Source organism: Physeter macrocephalus, chromosome 20 (genome assembly GCF_002837175.3).
Source record: "Physeter macrocephalus isolate SW-GA chromosome 20, ASM283717v5, whole genome shotgun sequence".
Taxonomy (NCBI): domain Eukaryota; kingdom Metazoa; phylum Chordata; class Mammalia; order Artiodactyla; family Physeteridae; genus Physeter; species Physeter macrocephalus.
In genome coordinates, this window is record NC_041233.1 from 65,684,748 (window position 1) to 65,704,749 (window position 20,002).

The 20,002-nt window shown below is 34.1% G+C and overlaps 1 protein-coding gene across 6 annotated transcripts in view; it reads left to right on the top strand.

Annotated features, from left to right (window-relative positions):
- SHOC2 (SHOC2 leucine rich repeat scaffold protein) overlaps positions 1–19,720 on the top strand; it is a 109,341-nt gene extending 89,621 nt beyond the window's left edge. For all 6 annotated transcript variants that reach the window (XM_024121339.2, XM_055081292.1, XM_055081291.1 and 3 more), the window contains 6 exons: positions 3,416–3,546; positions 8,028–8,216; positions 13,414–13,536; positions 15,505–15,642; positions 15,958–16,075; positions 17,621–19,720. In XM_024121339.2, coding sequence (XP_023977107.1) covers positions 3,416–3,546; positions 8,028–8,216; positions 13,414–13,536; positions 15,505–15,642; positions 15,958–16,075; positions 17,621–17,829 — 908 coding nt within the window. In that variant the 3' untranslated portion in view covers positions 17,830–19,720. The remainder of the gene's footprint in view (positions 1–3,415; positions 3,547–8,027; positions 8,217–13,413; positions 13,537–15,504; positions 15,643–15,957; positions 16,076–17,620) is intronic.
- The last annotated feature ends 282 nt before the right edge of the window (positions 19,721–20,002 follow it).

The window sequence follows — 20,002 nt, forward strand, 5'->3', positions numbered from 1 at the left end:
CGGCCATGGCTCACGGGCCCAGCCGCTCCGCGGCATGTGGGACCTTTCCGGACCGGGGCACGAACCCATATCCCCTGCATCGGCAGGCGGACTCTCAACCACTGCGCCACCAGGGAAGCCCCCCCAGAGTATTTTTGATAGCAATACTAACTCTTGAGAATGTAAAGGGTAAAAATTATCTCCATTTAGTCATTTCTTAGAACCTTGATCACTGTTTTCTTCAGCAAAAGGGAAGGATGCAAATGAGTGTAACAGGATAAGGAATATGAGGCATGGTGACTGCCCTCCTAGGTTTTAAGGCTTAACTTATTCTATAGGCTAATATATATTTTCTGTAAATATTGGAGTAATGTTAGACATATCTAAGAAAATTACTCATACAACAACTTTTTGAAAAATGGTCAAAGCAAAAGAAAGAAATGGACAAACATCAGAAAGTGGCTGAAAGTTGAAAGGCATCAAAATATTTATCTCCAAAAAGTTAAGTGTGACACAGGCATCCGCTTCTATACAGGCATACCTTGGAGACATTACAGATTCCATCCCAGGCCAGCACAACAAAGTGAATATCACAATAAAGCATCACACAAATTTTTTGTTTCCCAGTGCATATAAAAGTTATGTTCATACAGTACTGTAGTCTGTTAAGTGTGCAATAGCATTATGTCTAAAAAATGTACAAACCTTAATTAAAAATAGTTTATTGATAAAAAGTACTAACCATCATCTGAGCCTTAAGGGTCTTGCCTTGGTCCTCATGGCTGCTGACTGATCAGGGTGGTGGCTGCTGAAGGTTGGGTGGATGTGGCATTTTCTTAAATCAAACCACATAAAGTTTGCTGCATTGACTGACTTTTCCTTTCCTGCAGCATGTAATGGTATGTAATACCATTTTAGCCACAATAGAGCTTCTTTCAAAATTGGAGTCAGTTCTCTCAAACCCCTGCTGCTGCTTTGTCAATGAAAGCTTATGTAATATTCTAAATCCTTTGTTATCATTTCAACAGTCTTCACAGCATCTTTACCAAGAGTAGGTTCCACCTCCAGAAACCACTTTCTTTGTTCATCTGTAAGAAGCAGTGCCTCATCTGTTAAAAATTTTATCATAAGATTGCAGCAATTCAGTCACATCTTCAGGCTCCACTTCTAATTCTAGAAGTCTAGAGAGTCAGCCTGTCTGAAGCTTTGAAGCCAAGCATTGACTTCTCCTCTGTAGCTGTGAAAGTTTTAAATGGCATCTTCAGTATAAGGCTGTTTTGTCTACATTGAAAACCTTGTATAGTGTAGCCGCCTTCATTAATTATCTTAGCTGCATCTTCTGGATGACTTGCTACAGCTTCTACATTAGCACTTGCTGCTTCACCTTGTACTTTTACGTATGGAGAGCCATCTCTTAAACCTCATGAACCAACCTCAGTTAGCTTCTAACTTTTCTTCTGCAGCTTTCTCACCCTTTCAGCCTTCATAGAATTGAACAGAGTTAGGGCCTTGCTCTGAATTAGGCTTTGGCTTAAGGGAATGTAGTGGCTGGTTTGATCTTCTATCTGGACCACTAAAACGTTCTTTACTTCAGCAATAAGAATGTTTTCCTTTTCTATCATTCACATGTTCACTACAGTAGCTCTTTTAATTTCCTTCAGGAACTTTTCCTTTGCATTCACAACTTGGCTGACTGGCGCAAGAGGCCTAGCTTTCAACCTAGCTGTCCACATGCCTTTCTCACTTAGCTTAATCATTTCTAGCTTTTTATTTTAAGTGAAAGACATGCGACTCTTAACTTTCACTTGGTTAGAGGTCACTGTAGGGTTATTATTGGCCTAATTTCAATATTGTTGTATCTCAGGGGAGAGGGAGAGAGGGAAGCAGCTGGTCAGTGGAGCAGACAGAGTACACACAGCATTTATCAATTTAAGTTCACCATCTTAAATGGGTGCAGTTCGTGGCACCCCAAAACAATTATACTAGTAACATCAAAGATCACTGATCATAGATCACCGTAACAAGTATAATAATAATGGAAAAGTTTGAAATATAGCAAGAATTACTAAAATGTGACACAGAGACATTAAGTGAGCAAATGATGTTGGAAAATGGCACCAATAAACTTGTTCAATGCACGGTTGCCACAAATCTTCAATACGTAAAGTTACAGTATCTGTGAAGCACGATAAAGCAAAGTACAGTAAAATGAAGTATGCCTATAATTTCTAATACTGGTAATACTGTTTAGTTTAAAACTAGAGGCTACATTTAACATTTTAACCTAGCCCAACTAAAATGTTATAGCAGCAATTGCAATGTGGAATCAGAAAATAAATTAACCAGTCATGGCAAAGAAATACTTTGAGCTAAATTCTCATTTCTTATCTTTTTTGCTATCAAAATGAACTTATTTTCTGATGTCTATTGTTTGGGAAATTAAATTTGATTTAAACCTTCTGTGATAGCAGATATCATCATATTCATCCATGTAGCTTACATGTAGCTTGCCATGAGTCTTGGCAATAAAAGTAGAAAATGTCTGTTTTTCTGCTTTGCTTATTTTAGGTATTCAATAGTGGCTAATATGCTCAAGCTGGATATGTTTAGATAATGAGAGACTATAACTTTCACTTTTTGTAAAAAATTATTATTATTATTTATTATTTTTTGCGGTACGCGGACCTCTCACTGTTGTGGCCTCTCCTGTTGCGGAGCACAGGCTCAGTGGCCATGGCTCACGGGCCCAGTCGCTCCGCGGCATGTGCGATCTTCCTGGACTGGGGCATGAACCCGTGTCCCCTGCATCGGCAGGCGGACTCTCAACCACTGCGCCACCAGGGAAGCCCTGTAAAAAATTATTTTGAGAAATTTTTTTACCATCAGGTCAACTTTTTAGAGAAATTTTGGAATGTTTATATTTAAATTCATGGAAAATATTGAACCTTTCTGATCTCACAAAATAATTGTGCATCTTATATTTTAAATAATACCATTTTAGAAATTTGGAAATTTTTTCTTCAAAATTACATGTACATTTTTATATATAGCCACTTGTTCTGTATTGGATCACCATCACACAGATACAAATGGGATTAACTATTATACATTTAAAATATTTACTACTTTGATGTTATTCAATTAGGCCTTATCTAAAGGTTAATTTTTTTATTAAAGTGTGACAATACTTTCCAATAATTGATTTTAAAAATTGACTTATAGCTGTGTATTTCATTATTTCTCTAAGAGGGCACAAAAGTGGTTTCAGTTTCATCCTAATTGATAGAGTGTAGTGTGCAGTTTCTAGGTACAAAAAGTTAAGGATCTTGCTGAAATAGTGCTTCAAAGTAATTCATAAATACTGGTTGATAGCCTGGGACAGTGACAGGCTCATCGGATTAAAAAAAAAAAAATCCCTTTTTTTGTGTGTTCACAGGAAACCTGTCCAGTTTAAGTCGTCTTGGTCTGAGATATAACAGACTGTCAGCAATACCCAGATCATTGGCAAAATGCAGTGCACTTGAAGAATTAAATTTAGAGAACAATAACATTTCTACTTTACCAGAGGTAAGAAGTGGATTATGGTAAACTTTTGAAACAAGTCTGCAAGGTAATGAAGGGAAAACTAGTCAATCTTTACAGCTGGGTAAATAATATGATGATTGAAATTGCTTAAATAATGGGTATGCTATGGACATATAGCCCACCACTGAGATAAAAATTCCAAAAAAGAAAGAGTAGATATGATTATAGGAACAGAAAGGAAGGTGGAAAATCAGTGTGCTACTTTCCGCTTTAGCACCATGTAAATCTTTCTCATGTCATTTGGGACTTGACAATAAAAGCCATTAAGGAGAGGTTGTATGGCTGGTTTTAAAACTCAGCTACCCCACCCAGTTCAGTTATAAAAGAAAAAAGATATTGTAGAAAGATGATAAAAGAATGAGTATATAGAATACTTATTATCCAGATTAATATGAGCTGCAACATGCCTGTGACCCAAATTATTACCCGCTTATACAATAACATTAAAGCCTGTTTAGCATATACCAGTCACCAGAATCTGCTATTTTTTTAACACATTATTTTTAATTTGGGTTTTGTTGGTTCTGTTAGAAAAATATTTTCACTTTTGCATAGAGATTAATTGGGCAAGATGCAATATTCTTTTTAAAATTGTCTTTCTCAACTTTATTATTTTTTACTCTTGCCATTTCTTCTTTTGCTACCTGCTGTTTTAGCATACCCAACAACTAGTAAGTTTACTTGTAGTTATTCAAGCATAATATCTTACTGTAGTATTCTAACAAGCAAAAGAATGGAATTGTGGAGTTATGGATTGATTGAACTTTGCAAAGTCTTTTTTTCTAATAATTAAAACTATATAAGTAGCCCTATTATATTTAGATTATTACTAATTATCCTAACTGTGTGTGTGTGTGTGTGTATGTGTATTTGAATTAAGAATAAAGGTGCTTTGGATGAATGTTTCAGATATATGCTTTGATTTATAATGAACAATTTGAGTAGGTGAGGCTCTAGGTTTGTAGCAATTAGTTTATCAAATAAATTTATTTAATTTGTTTCTTAGGCATACAAAAATAAAGTAGCACCTATTAATTTGGTTCCTATTAATTTAGATGCTTGCGTTTTCAGAAAAAACTTGGTCAGAGTACAAAAATGAGTTTCCCAGGATTGTAGTTTCTTGTCTGGACCAGTTCAGTAAAACTACTCTGACAGTATTATCGCCTGTGGCAAAAGAGTACTATTGTTAGCAGTAGTTTAAGTGGGATAAAGATTAGAATCCACAGATGGTAGATACTGCCCTGACAGCTAGACTGTTTGGATTTTTAAATTTCTGTGATGGTGGTAATTTACAGTGATCAGAATGGGTGAGGTTCTACTGTTTAATGTCATCCTCTTTCTAACAGTGATTCATATCCATAATAAGGGAAATAATTAGCATATTAATTAGACCTTGTTGGGATTTTTTTAGGATGTGATTTGTGAGCTTAAGTAAGACTGACTGCTTTTACAATGTCAGTATGCCTAAATATAAAGACTGGCTGTATATCAAGTTTCACCAAGTGAGAAATTTTAATATTTATTTATATATCCAGTCTTATTGTCACTGAAGGGAAACATAATTATTGGAAACCTCTTAGGATAAAGACATGTGCTAAGTACTTTCATATATAATATTTTGTTACTGAAATAAGTCAGGATTTATTTTTGATAAGAGAATTATAAAGAAGACAGCTCTCTTCAGTCTGGCTGTGGAAGAAAGGGTGTATGTGTATTTAAACAGGCCCGTTTTCAGATAGAGAAGCAATGGGGGAAATCCTTGATTGGCCTTGTTCAAATATTGGAAAACATTAAGTTTTATTTAAAAGTAGTCTATGTGCTTTGGAAGTAGTGTATTCTTAATGCAAATGTGTAATTATCTGCGTTTATAATCACAATAAGAAAAATAATAAAATCCATTAAACAGTACTTAGACGTTCAAGCTGGCAAGAAAAATCAGGAAAGTGGTTTTCACTGGGGGTGTATTATTTTGCTGAAATCAGAGCTGGCAAAATGACTATATACTTTTCCATTTGAAGACTGTCTGAAAATGGACTAGTTTTGATGTAGACATAAACATAAAATGAGAAAGAACTTAATGAATTTAAGCACATATACACAAGGCATAAGGCTAGGAGCTCTACATGTATTATTCCATTTAAATCGTCACTATAATCCTACTAGTTATTGGGGTAGTCTCATCAAATAGGGAAATAAGACTTACGAGAAGTCATGTTTTTGGCCAAATTTGTCACGCTTAAATATTTTTTCTGGAAGTATGGTGAGAGATATATTATCTAATTAATTCACCAAAGATCACAAGGCTGGTAAGTAGAAGATGTGAGATGGGAACACAGATGTGTCTGACTCTAAAGCAATGATAAGCAACCCTAAAGCTTCATAGTATGACCTAAGAATGGAAAGGTTGGAGAGCTGCATTCTTGTTGCCCCTTTTTCAAATATCCTCAGGTGTTAACATTTTTTCATAAAAGAATATCAATTCAGTAAAGTAAGTCAGGGCTTCCCTGGTGGCGCAGTGGTTGAGAGTCCACCTGCCGATGCAGGGGACACGGGTTAGTGCCCCGGTCCGGGAAGATCCCACATACCGTGGAGCGGCTGGGCCCGTGAGCCATGGCCGCTGAGCCTGTGCGTCCGGAGCCTGTGCTCCGCAACAGGAGAGGCCACAACAGTGAGAGGCCCGCGTACCGCAAAAATAAATAAATAAAATAAAGTAAGTCACCTCTAAGAATAATAAAAATAACATTTTTGCCATGAGACTCAATAGAACTCCTTTATTTACAGTGAAGTAGGATGTAGACATTTTCCCCAAATTGACTGCCATGAAAGTTTTCTCTTTCTGTATTCTTTTTTCTGTGTATAACAATTGACAAATGTTGAGTAGCTTATTCATGTTCATCATAAAGGACAAGTTTCAGTTCACTTCACTAATTATAACTTCAATTATATAGTTATTTTTTTCCTTCAGTGGGCCTTGCAAATCACAGCTGACACTTCAGGTACTAAGTCTTCAGGTTCCTCATGGTGGATAGCCAAAATTTGAACATTATTTAAAACACACACCTCATAATGTTTGTTTTCTCCTTGCTTGGTCCTTTACATCAATCCAGAATATTTTCTTCTGCTTCTCTGAGTATTAAAAATTTTTGTTCATCCTTTAAGATCTGGCACACTCTCAGCCTTCTTCCTGCTTTTCTAGTTATTCCAGTATTTCTTCTTTTCTTTGAATTTAAATAAAGAAGTGACTTAAAATTTGAGCATTTATTATAATGCAAGGTATTGTAAAGCTATTTATATATTTTTATTTCTTAAAAAAAACCTCTATCATAGCCTATAAAATAAGGCATCATCATTTTACAAATGAATAAAACTAGTGTTCAGAGAAATAACTTGCCCAAAGTCACAAGCTACTAAAAGATAGGGCCAGGATATAAAACTATTTTATAGCTTATACCAGTGTTTCTCAAACATTAATGAGCATACAAATCACCTGGGACTCTTAAGACTCATGTTATGATTCTGTTGGAGTGGGGCCTAAGAGTCCTCATTTCTAGCATGCTCTCAGGGGATTCTGATGCTGCTCTTCCTTGAGCCAGACTTTGAATAGCAAGAGCCTATTCTGTATACTTTATTACTGATTATATACAGTTATATATTATTTTCTTTTTCCTATCTGCATGCTTTATTTCTCTAAGTGGGATTTAGTCTTCTTAATGGCAGAGATTCTTTTATAATACCTAGCACTGTGGTTACATGGTGGGAGACTGAAGTAAGAGGGAATATGGGGTTATATGCTAAGTAAATACTTGTTTGGTAGATGTATATTCCCTCAGAAATTTACTGTATGGAAAAGCAATATATTATATAATACGAGGAAGTATATTATCTTCTGAATTTAATATTCCTAAAAGGAACATTTAAATTACTGAATGACACCTTACTCTGTGCCAAGCATTATATTAACCTTAATAATAATTTAGAGATAGGTACTTAACTAAGACCTGGATAGGACTGATCACATAGCAGGTGGCAGTCAGGACTCAGACCCAGGACTGTCTGATACCAATGTTTCCGCTTTTATAGAGGTCTAAAACTAGCCACTCATGAAACACCTTTTACCCACGGACATATTTTCTTTACTCTGTAGAGTGTTTTAAATAAATTAAAGCCAAAGAATAAAAATCAAGAGATTTAATGTAAGTAAATGAATTTCCTGTTTCTTTGTGAAGTCTGGAAATCTGACTACATTGGCTCCACATTCCTGCAAGGCAGCAGTTAGCTAGAGCTGAGCAGTGAGTGACTGACTTTCCTCTAGATGAGGCATCACAGAACCGGTCCAACCAGTCTCTGTCAGTTGTTACCTGCAAGGCCCTTTGAGGCATTTGTTTGGGACTGCTGCTCTGTACTCTACAGAATAAGTCTTTTTACAGTGCTAATTCTTATGTTTATTTCATTTTCTTTTACAGAGTCTTTTATCAAGTCTTGTGAAACTGAATAGTTTGACCTTAGCTAGAAACTGCTTCCAGTTATATCCAGTAGGTGGTCCATCTCAGTTTTCCACCATCTATTCCCTCAACATGGAACACAATCGAATCAACAAAATCCCATTCGGAATTTTCTCCAGAGCAAAAGTATTAAGTAAGCTGAATATGAAGGTAAGCCTCTATTTGTATTAGGGGAAAATAACTACTATGACTAGTACTTCTAATATTTATGGTTTATCTATCAGAATGGGTACTTGTTTCTTGCTGATGGGAATCTAAACTGATAATGAGAATACTTCAGGACAATTTGTGTTAGACAACAAATAGCTTAGAACCATGCAATAGCCTTAGCAATTTGAATAATCATGAATATCCATAAAAGCATAGTTGTAGGGATATTTATTGCAGAGCTTTCCATTTAACTGGTACCAACTTATTGAAATTAATAGGGATTTCATTTCTTAAAAGTACTATGTCTTCAGTGAAATAATATGAAGCAATTACAAATAATACTCTAGTTTAGAAGAATATTAAATACCAGTTGAAATATTCTCAATTTATTAAGTAGGAAAAAGTTAAGCCTGTAAAGGTTCTCTTTGTACACATTGTTTTTAAAAGCTGTTTTTAATGTGTTCGATTATATATTAAATATCTATAGATTTATATGCATACATATAGCCAGTGTTTACTAAAATATAATGTTTATCTTTGAATATCAGAATTATTTATAGGTGATCTCTTTTTTTATCTTTTTCTTTTTATTGAGGTATAATTGACCTCCAACATTATATTAGTTTCAGATATACAACATAATGATTCAATATTTGTATATATTGTTAAATAATCACCCCAGTAGGTCGAGTTAAAATCCATCACCATACATAGTTACAGAATTTTATTTTCTTGTGATGAGAACTTTTAAGATTTACTCTCTCATCAACTTTCAAATATGCAATACAATATTATTAACTATAATCACCATGCTGTACTTTTGACTCTCTTCATCCATTTCATCTACCCTCTATCCCCTGCCTCTGGCAACCACCAATATGTTCTTTTTCTCTCTGAGCTTGGTTTTTGTTATTGCTGTTGTTTGTTTGTTTTTTTAGATTCCACATATAAGTGAGATCATATGGTATTTTTCTTTCTTTGTCTGACTTATTTCATTTAGCATAATGCCCTCAAAGTCCATCCATGTCCTCACAAATGGCAAGATTTTTATACTTTTTTATGACTGGATATATTCCATTGAATATATATACATCTTCTTTATCCATTGATTCATTGGTGGACACTTAAGTTGTTTCCATATCTTGGCTGTTGTAAATAATGTTGCAATGAACATAAAGGTGCATATTTCTTTTTGAATTAGTGCTTTTGTTTTCTTTGGGTAAATACATTGGAGTAGAAATGCTGGATCATATGGTAATTCTCTTTTTAATTTTTTGAGGAACCTCCATACTGTTTTCCATAGGGACTGCACCAATTTACATTCCCACCAACAGTGCAGAAGGATTCCTTTTTCTCTGCATTCTCACCAACACTTGTTATTTCTTGTCTTTTTGATAATAGCCATTCTGACAGCAGTGAAGTGATATCTCATTATGGTTTTGATTTGCATTTCCCTGATAATTAGTGATATTGAGTACATTTTCATGTACCTGTTGGCCATCTGTATGTCTTCTTTGGAAAAATGTCTATTCAGATCCTGTGCTCATTTTTTAATTGGATTGTTTGGGGTTTTTTTTTTGCTGTTGAGCTGTATGAGTTCTTTATATATTTTGGATGTTAATCTCTTGTCAGATAGATGATTTGCAAATATTTTCTCCTAATGAGTGATTTTTAGTTTCTTTTTACTTGTCTGTATTCTCTACAGTGAATGAGTTTCACATTTGTAATAAGAAAAAGGAATTTTATTGCAAAAGGAGGAAAGAAATGAAAAATGATTTATCCAGTGATTTAATTTGTAGTGAACAAACTTTAGGCCCACAGGTAATAATAATTGGCCACATAACTAATACATGGCTGAGGTAGGAATCCAGGAAGCGTAGATTTCCTGCTTTCAGGTATAGTGTTCTTTATATTGTATCATACTACATCCGTTTGTCTTTGATGAACCATTTCAAAATAATTGTGGTTCTTTAAACTACAGTCTAATTGTATAATTTTTAATTATGTATACTTTTTCATAAGTATATGTATCTTTTATAATTGTTTGGAAGTATATAATAAGTGAACCAGTGGAAGTTCAAAACAGTCTTATAATCTTAAACAAGTAAAATGTACTGTTAACTAGTCTGGTTATATGAGGTTTACCAGTGGTAATGGCATTAGTTCTGAATGTTCAATTTGTAATACGAGGCTTAGACAGCATTCCAGGTGTTCATTTGGTTAAACATTTTCTTTAAAATAAATTTATTCATTTATTTATTTTTGGCTGCATTGGGTCTTCGTTGCTGCACACGGGCTTTCTCTAGTTACGGCGAGCGGGGGCTACTCTTCGATGTGGTGTGCGGGCTTCTCATTGCAGTGTCTTCTCTTGTTGTGGAGCACAGGCTCTAGGCGCACAGGCTTCAGTAGTTGCAGCACGTGAGCTCAGTAGTTGTGGTTCACAGGCTCTAGAGCACAGGCTCAGTAGTTGTGGCACACGGGCTTAGTTGCTCCGCAGCATGTGGGATCTTCCTGGACCAGGGCTCAAACCCTTGTCCACTGCATTGGCAGGCGGATTCTTAACCACTGCGCCTCCAGGGAAGTCCCATTTGGTTAAACATTTTTATGGATATTATGTTATTGTAATATGTTAGCTTGGTTTAAAAGCTTGCTGTTTTCAGTGAAATTATAAAAACTTTGCTTAGAGCTTTGAAATTAATTTTTCTTCAAAATCGAGACAAATGGTTAACAAAACTTTTTCTTGAAAGAAGTCAAAATGATGCCTGACATTCTCCTCCTCACATAAGCATCAGTAGTAAATTTTTTTAATGAAAATGCTTTATTGTGCTAATAACTATCAGTAGTTTGGGCATAGGTAGATAAGAAGTTTAAATAGGTAATAAGTTTAAATATTATAATAAAAGAAAAACTTGGCTTTCAAATGGATGTTCGCTACTTGGGATTTCTCTTACGGATGATTTTGTGTAAAATGAGATCAGTAATTAATGTACATTGCAGAAAAAATTTTAAATACAGTTGAACAAAAAAGAACATGAAATTTTAAAATTCCACTGCTGTTAATAAATTGGCATATATCATTGATACCCAACTGGGACAGGGAATACTGATGGTCCCATCTCAGTATCAAAATACCCTGAGCATACAACAGTGTGGTAAGAGTTGTTTTATAAGTGAATTTGAGGAAGCGGGGAAAAAAACTAGTGAATCACTGGCATGTATTTCACTATTTTTTCTGTGTATATATAGCTATATCTAATTTTTAAATAAAATTAGAATCACAGTGTTTCATCATTTGTTTTTATTATTTAATGATAAGTATGTTTTTACCATCTTTTCGTATGGATTTTTAAAGTAAAATCATGGATACTTAGTGTTTTAATGATTTAATTTGCTGTCTTATTACAACTTTTTTCCTCTCCTACTTTATTGTTCAGCATCTCTAGAATTGCTGAGCTTATCTGGATTCCTTGTGGGCTATAGTTAGATATTTCTTCTTCCATTGTGCTCATGAACATTCAGATTTTATTCAGTGATTTCTGTACATTACTGTGAAGTGAGGAAAACATTATATTTATCACTGGGACCTTTGAAATCTCAAGTGTTCATCTGTATAGTGTATTTTTCCATATCCAACACCGATAATTGCATAGGGAACAAACTTCTAGTTTAAACTTAAAAATAAAAACCTAATTACTGTTTGAAAAACTTTGGAGGCTTAGAGTTTTTGTTCCTTTTCTTTTCTTTCTATTGGGTGGGCCAAAAGGTTCGTTCGGTTTTTTCCGTAAGATGGCTCTAGTAGCACTTAGTTGTCTTTAACTTCATTGCAAACAATTTTGTTAGATTGTATGTGACAGCTGTCATATCAGTGTGCATTTAAAAAAAGACTTATCAAAATTGGTGAATTTTTGTGTAGCCATTTTAATATTGAAGATGGAAGAAAAAAGCAACATTTTTGGCATATTATGCTTTATTATTTCAAGAAAAGTAAAAATGCAACTGAAATACAAAAAGAAGATTTGTTCAGTGTATGGAGAAGGTGCTGTGACTGATCGAACGTGTCAAAAGTGGTTTGCGAAGTTTCATGCTGGAGATTTCTCGCTGGACGATGCTCCACGGTCAGGTAGACCAGTTGAAGTTGATAACAATCAAATCGAAACAATAATTGAGAACAATGAACGTTATATTATGCGGGAGATAGCCGACATACTCAGAATATCCAAATCAAGCACTGAAAATAATTTGCCCCAACTTGGTTATGTTAATCGCTTTGATGTTTGGGTTCCACATAAGTTAGGCGAAAAAACCTTCTTGACCATATTTCCACATGTGATTCTCTACTGAAACGTAATGAAAATGTTCCCTTTTTAAAACAAATTGTGATGGGCGATGAAAAGTGGATAGTGTACAATAATGTGGAATGGAAGAGATGATGGGGCAAACGGAATGAATCACCACCAACCACACCAAAGGCTGGTCTTCATCCAAAGAAGATGATGTTGTGTATATGGTGGGATTGGAAGGGAGTCCTCTATTATGAGCTCCTTCTGGAAAACCAAATGATTAATTCCAACAAGTACTGCTCCCAGTTAGACCCACTGAAAGCGGCACTTGACAAAAAGCGTCTAGAATTAGTCAACAGAAAACGCATAATCTTCCATCAGGATAACGCAGGACTGCGTGTTTCTTTGATGACCAGGCAAAAGCTGTTACAGCTTGTCTGGGAAGTTGTGATTAATCTGCTGTATTCACCAGACATTGCACCTTTGGGTTTCCATTTATTTCGGTCTTTACAGAATTCTCTTAATGGGAAAAATTTCAATTCCCTGGAAGACTGTAAAAGGCACCTGGACCAGTTCTTTGCTCAAAAAGATAAAAAGTTTTGGGAAGATGGAATTATGAGGTTGCCTGAAAAATGGAGTTTGGGGAAGATGAAATTATGAGGTGGCCGGAAAAATGGCAGAACGTAGTGGAACAAAAGGGTGAATACGTTGTTCAATAAAGTTCTTGGTGAAAATGAAAAAATGTGTCTTTTATTTTTACTTTGAAAATCAAAGGCGCTTTTTGGCCCATCCAATATATTTAGACATCAAAAAAGGGAATGACTTTTTCTGTTTAAGAATTCTCTTTCTATAGGGAGGTACATCTGGAGCTTTGTTTTTGTGGTTTTACCTTGAATGCTTCTTTTTGTCTTTGTCAGGACAATCAGTTGACATCACTTCCCTTGGATTTTGGAACTTGGACCAGTATGGTAGAATTGAATTTAGCTACAAATCAGCTCACAAAGATCCCTGAGGATGTGTCTGGTCTTGTTTCTCTTGAGGTGAGTATAAAAGAGCATCTAGAACTCCTTAGACTCTTCCACAGTTTTCTCACTCATGAAGTTTCCAATTAAACAATTTCTAAGTGGGTGAAGATCATAATTACTGGGGTTGGCCAAAAAGTTCGTTCGGGTTTTCTGTAAGATGGTACGGAAAAACCCGAACGAACCTTTTGGCCAACCCAGTAGAAATGTTAGTGCTCTCGGGACTTCCCTGGCAGTCCAGTGGTTAAAACCTTGCACTTCCAATGCAGGGGGCATGGGTTTCATCCCTGGTCTGGGAACTAAGATCCCACATGCCATGCAGCATGGCCATAAATAAATAGATAAAAGTCCAGATTTAATCAGTTAAGAAAAAAAAAGGAAAAAAAAAAAGAAATGTTAGTGCTCTCTTAAACATGCAGCCCTATTAGGATGATGAAGTGTTGACTTAATCTGGGCTCAATGCTTTTGAACTACTCTTGCCTACTAAAAGTTGGTAGGTTTGAATGCTATAAAGTATCTTTGAAAGAAAGGGTCTCTAAAACTTAGCATCTTTTAGAACATATTTTTTTCTTAGCTCTGTTTAAGAATGCTGCACCATTGTCCTCTAAAATAATTATGGGTTCCTCAGATGGGAATTCAGAACGCTTCATGTAATTCTGACCTACTTTTCCATACTGAATACCCACCTCCTCTTTTATTTACTAACTAAATTGATTATTTTCTTTGTTGGCAATGTGTGCATATTTCTAGCTCTGTACCTTTAGTCTTATTGTTCCCAATACCTAGTATACTCTCTTCTCATTCCCTTAAATTTTTCTTTTAAAATTATTTCTCATAACTAAAGATCCATCTTCCTGTTACCTCCTCAGACAAGGATGATTTCTCCTGCCTCTGAGTTACTAACATTTTCACCCTTTGATGAAAAAGTTTACTAATAGTAAATAAGTATTTCTAAAAATGTCCTCTGTATTCATGTTTTAAAAAAATCTAATTTCTCTATTCTTTTATTATTGTATTTAGTAAGGTGAAATAGTATGGTGTAGTGGTTAACAGCAGGAGCTTTGAAGCCAAACAGATCTGGGTACAGTTCCACTTTAACTCTCTCTATTTATGGATTTAACATGCCCAAGCTTCAGTTTCCTCAGCTGTGAAATGGGGATGATAGTGTTCTCCTCATAAAGTTTTAGTTAGGATTAAATGCAATAATGCACATTTCTCATTTAGTATAGTGCAATGCAAATAGTAGTAAACTCAATAAATGATAGCTCAATAAATGATATATTTTCTTGGTCTTACTGTATCTGTTTACTTCATTATGTGTAGTATAACTTTGGGAGAAATAAGTGGGCATAAAAAATTAGCCAGAACTTTATATAGATCTTTCCATTTAGTGCTCTTTTCACTATCCCTGTACCCAGTATTGTTTCCCCACCTAACCCTCCCCCATTGTAACTTCTCTGAGAATAAGGACTATTATCTTCTTCGACCTTTTTTTCCCCCTTCTTCAGGATATTGCAGGATGCCTTGCAATGTAATAAATTTTCTACAAATAATAACTGTAGTGGATTGTTATGGGTAGTTTAGAAGTCAGTTGTTGTCTCCCTTAAATGATGGTTTGTAAGGAGTTTTGAATAAATAATTGGTTTCCTATTAGATACATATTTGTAACTATTCAGTATCAAAATACCATTAACTATATGAATCTTAGTGCAAGTAGTTAATAATTTTATATTTTTTATAATTTAGTTAAAATTAAATTCTTTCCTTTTGCTTTTATTAGTTTTGTCTTAATCAAACTATTTTGTTTCCAGTAACTATGGTGATTTTTTTTTAGAATAGTAAGTTTAATGTCTTGTTATATAATTAAACATTACCCTTAATATTCACTGTTTAGAAAATTAGCATTGCTTAATAAATTTTAAGCCACGCAATAATATATAATTCTGTTTTGTGAGCTGTCACACATTATCAAAAATTTCTCTTTAGGTTCTGATATTATCAAACAATCTTCTAAAGAAGCTTCCCCATGGTCTTGGAAACCTTAGGAAGTTAAGAGAGTTGGATTTAGAGGAGAACAAATTAGAATCCTTGCCAAATGAAATTGCTTATCTTAAGGATTTACAGGTAAAACATTATCCTGATGATTTTATAGGTATATAATTAAAGTTTTTGGAATGCATTCCAAATTGTACGTTATTCTTGGACCAGATAGATTTTCCTGTTATAGCATTAGGGCTGAATTTTACGTTCATGTAACCTATCTGCTTTTGTCTTCCTAACAAATGATATTTTTTGAAAAAAAGCTTATTTAGTGATTCTTAAATTATCCAATCTAATTTCCGTGTTTATTTTATTGGTTTAATAGTTTAGATGTAGTTTTTTAAAATTTACATCAGTTATAGGAAATATATATGTAACCGTCTTTTGTTAATCTTTTAGAAATTAGTCTTGACAAACAACCAATTAACCACTCTTCCGAGAGGCATTGGTCACCTTACCAATCTTACACATCTAGGCCTTGGAGAGAACCTACTTACTCATCTTCCTGAGGAAATTGGTATGAACCCTTTGGATACTTGACTTTGTAGTAATAATTTGCTTTTGTGTGTTCAAGCAGTATTTCAGATAAATATAACAAATCTACTATTTTTTTCATCTTAATCAGGTTACATCAGGCTCAGGATTTTTTTATAGAGCACCAGTAGTGGTTGGTTGGTTGGTTGGTTTTGATTAGGTTTCCTTATGGGGTTTTAGGGTTAATATTATATTTGACAATGTTTTAGCATACTTATATTTCAGTAGGTTTAACCTCAATTTAGAAGAGTTATTTTTCTTCCAAATTTAAAAATTACACAAGCTTGAATTAAATTAGTAGTGTCTTATGCCAAAAGAACCTTCCCTTGTGAGGTTTTAGGATTGATATTAATATTTGATTTAATGTTAATATTTGAGAGTACTTTAGAATTTTCTAAGTGTTTTCATTCCATTATTTCATACTATCAATGTAAACACCTTAAATTTTAGGCAGTGTAAATTGCCTCATTTTACAAAGAGAGTTAATTGATTAAGGTCACATAGTAATTCTAAAATTAGTAATCCCATGTATTACATTCTCCCATCTATACCATGCTGTTTCAGAGGCACTATAGATTAGTGGTTAAGAACGGTTTTGGAGTAAAATAGACAATTCAAAATCTGGCTCTGCTGCTTATTGGTTTTGTGGCTTGGATAAGGTACAGAAACTCCCTAAGCTTCAAGTTTCCTACCTGTAAAATAAGGATAGTAGTAACTTCTCATAGAGTTGCTCTGAATAATAAATAAAATCTTAAATGTGAACAAATCCATTACCTAGTAACTGTTGTTTTTTATTAGTTTTCTACATACCACTATCAAATAATTATAAATTTTGAAGTTTAAAAATTGGAAACACATAAGGCAACTATACATTTTTATTTCTAGTATGTTTATCCATCTGGCCTCATGCAATTGCTTGAAACATTTGCCTAGAAAGTATGAGTATCCTAAGACAGTCTAAGAAAAAATTTTAAAAGATTACATAAATTGATTTTTGGTTTACTGTCAAATATGTAATAACTCTCTTAGCGAAAGATTTATACAAAGTAACAAAAACCTTTCACATGAGAAATTTATTACTGAGAGAGATGATCACATTTTCGATTATCACATTTTCTCCAAGAGGAAAGTGATTATAGGCACTGACTGTATAATATAATAAACTTACCTCTGGAATTTTGAAAAAATACACATGAATGCCAAGCTATCCCAAACAGAGTCTCTGGAGTTGTAGTATATGTTTTTTCAAAAAAACTCCAAGCTTGAAAACCAACCATAAAGGAAGAGATTCTGATTTAATTGGTATAGAGCGTGACCTGGACATCATGGTTTTTTTAATCTTCCCAGTTTATGTGAATATGCGGGAACGTTTAAGATCCACAGTTGTAGAGAGTTTTAAAACTAAGAGAAGAGAGTAAAAGGAAATGTGTGTTCAGTTTGCATAATACCCAGGATAAGGATCATGCCCAGTTGAACTTTTTAAATAGTAATTAATTTTCTTAAAAAATAATTTTGTTTTTTAAAACAGGTACACTGGAGAATCTAGAAGAGCTGTATTTGAATGACAACCCCAACCTGCATAGCCTTCCCTTTGAGCTGGCTCTTTGCAGCAAGCTTTCAATCATGAGTATTGAGAACTGTCCACTCAGCCATCTTCCACCTCAGATTGTTGCTGGGGGTCCTTCTTTCATCATTCAGTTCCTAAAGATGCAGGGTCCATATCGTGCCATGGTCTGATACAAATCTGCTGGTCCCACACACTGTTCGAAAATAGACTGCCATTAATGTTTCATATCTATATCTGTATCTATTTATGTAGATATTGATATATTTGGCAGATTTATAAAGACTGCATTATGTGTTTCTGCTAATAGAGGAATCATAGCCATTTAGATTTTTTAAAATTCTGTACAAAAGGCTTATATAAGTTTTCTTTGCTGAACTTGATGGATGTTTTCTGTTGTGTAATATGATATGCCAGTTTGCTTAAAACATTTGCCAACAAATTATGACATTATTAAATTTAAGGGCCAGAGGTAGTATAATTAGATATACTTTCTCTTAGCAAAAATACTGGGCAAACAATTTTGTTGCAACTTTTCATATATATTTTCCCCTTACCAATTGTCAGATCTTTATAGTATTATAGGCCCTGAAGGTATAATTTTTCTTTAACTTATTTTGAAATTTGAGATTTGAATTTTATATATTGTTTACAGTCAGAGTAAATCACTGGATTTTTTTTTTTTGGTTTTGATTTGCTCTGTTTTGATCAGTGAAATCTAGAGTTTATAACCTCTGCTAAAGAATTTGCATCAGCTGATTTAAATATTAAAAGATATTTGCTTGTTGAAACAACTGGCAAAGTGAAAAGATACAGTCAGAAATTCTATAATTCCTTTAATTATGTTTCTCTGATCAATTGTGAAGCAAAATATCTGAAGTGAGTCTTTGGGTTGGGGGGTAGGGTACTGAGACCTTTTCTAGTATAAATATCTTTTCTTAAGTTTGGGGGAACAGAAACTTGTAGTGTAAAGGAGTTTTCATTCCTGAAAGTTGCAGATCCACAAAAACTAACAGAATAATTTGGCAAAAAAAAGACAAAGATACACATAAACACACATTCTATATATGTATATACAATGCTATATAGATATGTATTTATTATATCATAAACTACGATAGGTAACTTTAAGGATTTCTCCCTAGCCTTGTACAATGAAATGAATGTTTTTCTTTGAACACTGCAATATATGTATGTTTCAAGGTTATTTAACAGTGTACTATGGTTTTATATCTTGACTTGCCTTGTACATCTTTCAGTTCTGGAATATCTGCGTCTAAGCACAATATCTTCACACTGTGCTATATTGCTGCTGAACTAAATGCACTTTTCCCCACATGTGGAGTACTGGCTTCAAACAATTCAGTTCAGTACCATTGATTTCAATCTCATCTTTCCTTTTTTGGTAGTTAATACAGTTACGGAAAAGAGCACATTGCATAGAAGCCATTGATAGTTCAGTGGAAGTTCTGTAAGATATGCATGTGCTATTTGGTATATTTTCTTTTGCTTTACTGCTTTTAAGGCTAGCAGTATTGTAAGTGTGTGCCCCTTATTACAGTATGCTTACTTTTGATAGTGTCAGTCTAGTCGATTTAATTATTGAAGAGACTCACAGAGCAAGTGCATTCTAGATATCATCCTAAAAAACACTTCCCATATAATGAATAACTATTATGTATAATTACATATTGCTGCTTGGTTTTCTTTTCTTTTTTTTTTCCATTTAGATGGGCATTGTATTTTAAATAAAACCATTTTTGAAGTAAGGTTATAACATTAAGATAGAAATTTGGAGTGTTGTTTCGCTTTTCCTGGCACTCAAAATCAGGACTAAGTTTAAGGTTCAACCTGTAGTTGTAATTGACAATTTTTTAAGGAGCAACTAAGAAATGGAAGGCAGGTAAAGATATAAAACCGTAGAATGCTTAAATGTGCTGTAAAACTATTGTAGATGTCACTGGATTTTACCAAGTAATATCCTTTCTTCTTTTTTTCCATCTACTGTGGCTTTTCAGTTAAAGTTGTGTTTATAAAAGGAATTTGTTTATTACAGCTCTACCTAGAGCTTGTGTGTATGTGTGGTTTTTAAAAATCTCATATCCAGGTGTGTTTATATCTTAAGATAATGGAACTTGAACTTTAAAGACAGTAGGCAGTAAGCTAATGTCTTTTTTTTTTTGAAAAAAATATGGGTATTGATTCTTAAAAATGAAAATAGATACGGTTTTTAAAACATTTTGGTTCCCCTACCTTCATTTATGTTAGTTTGTAGCAGAAATGCAAAGTGATCACAGTCCTACATGTAGAAGTGATATAACAGGCAAACCATCTATAGCTGAGGAA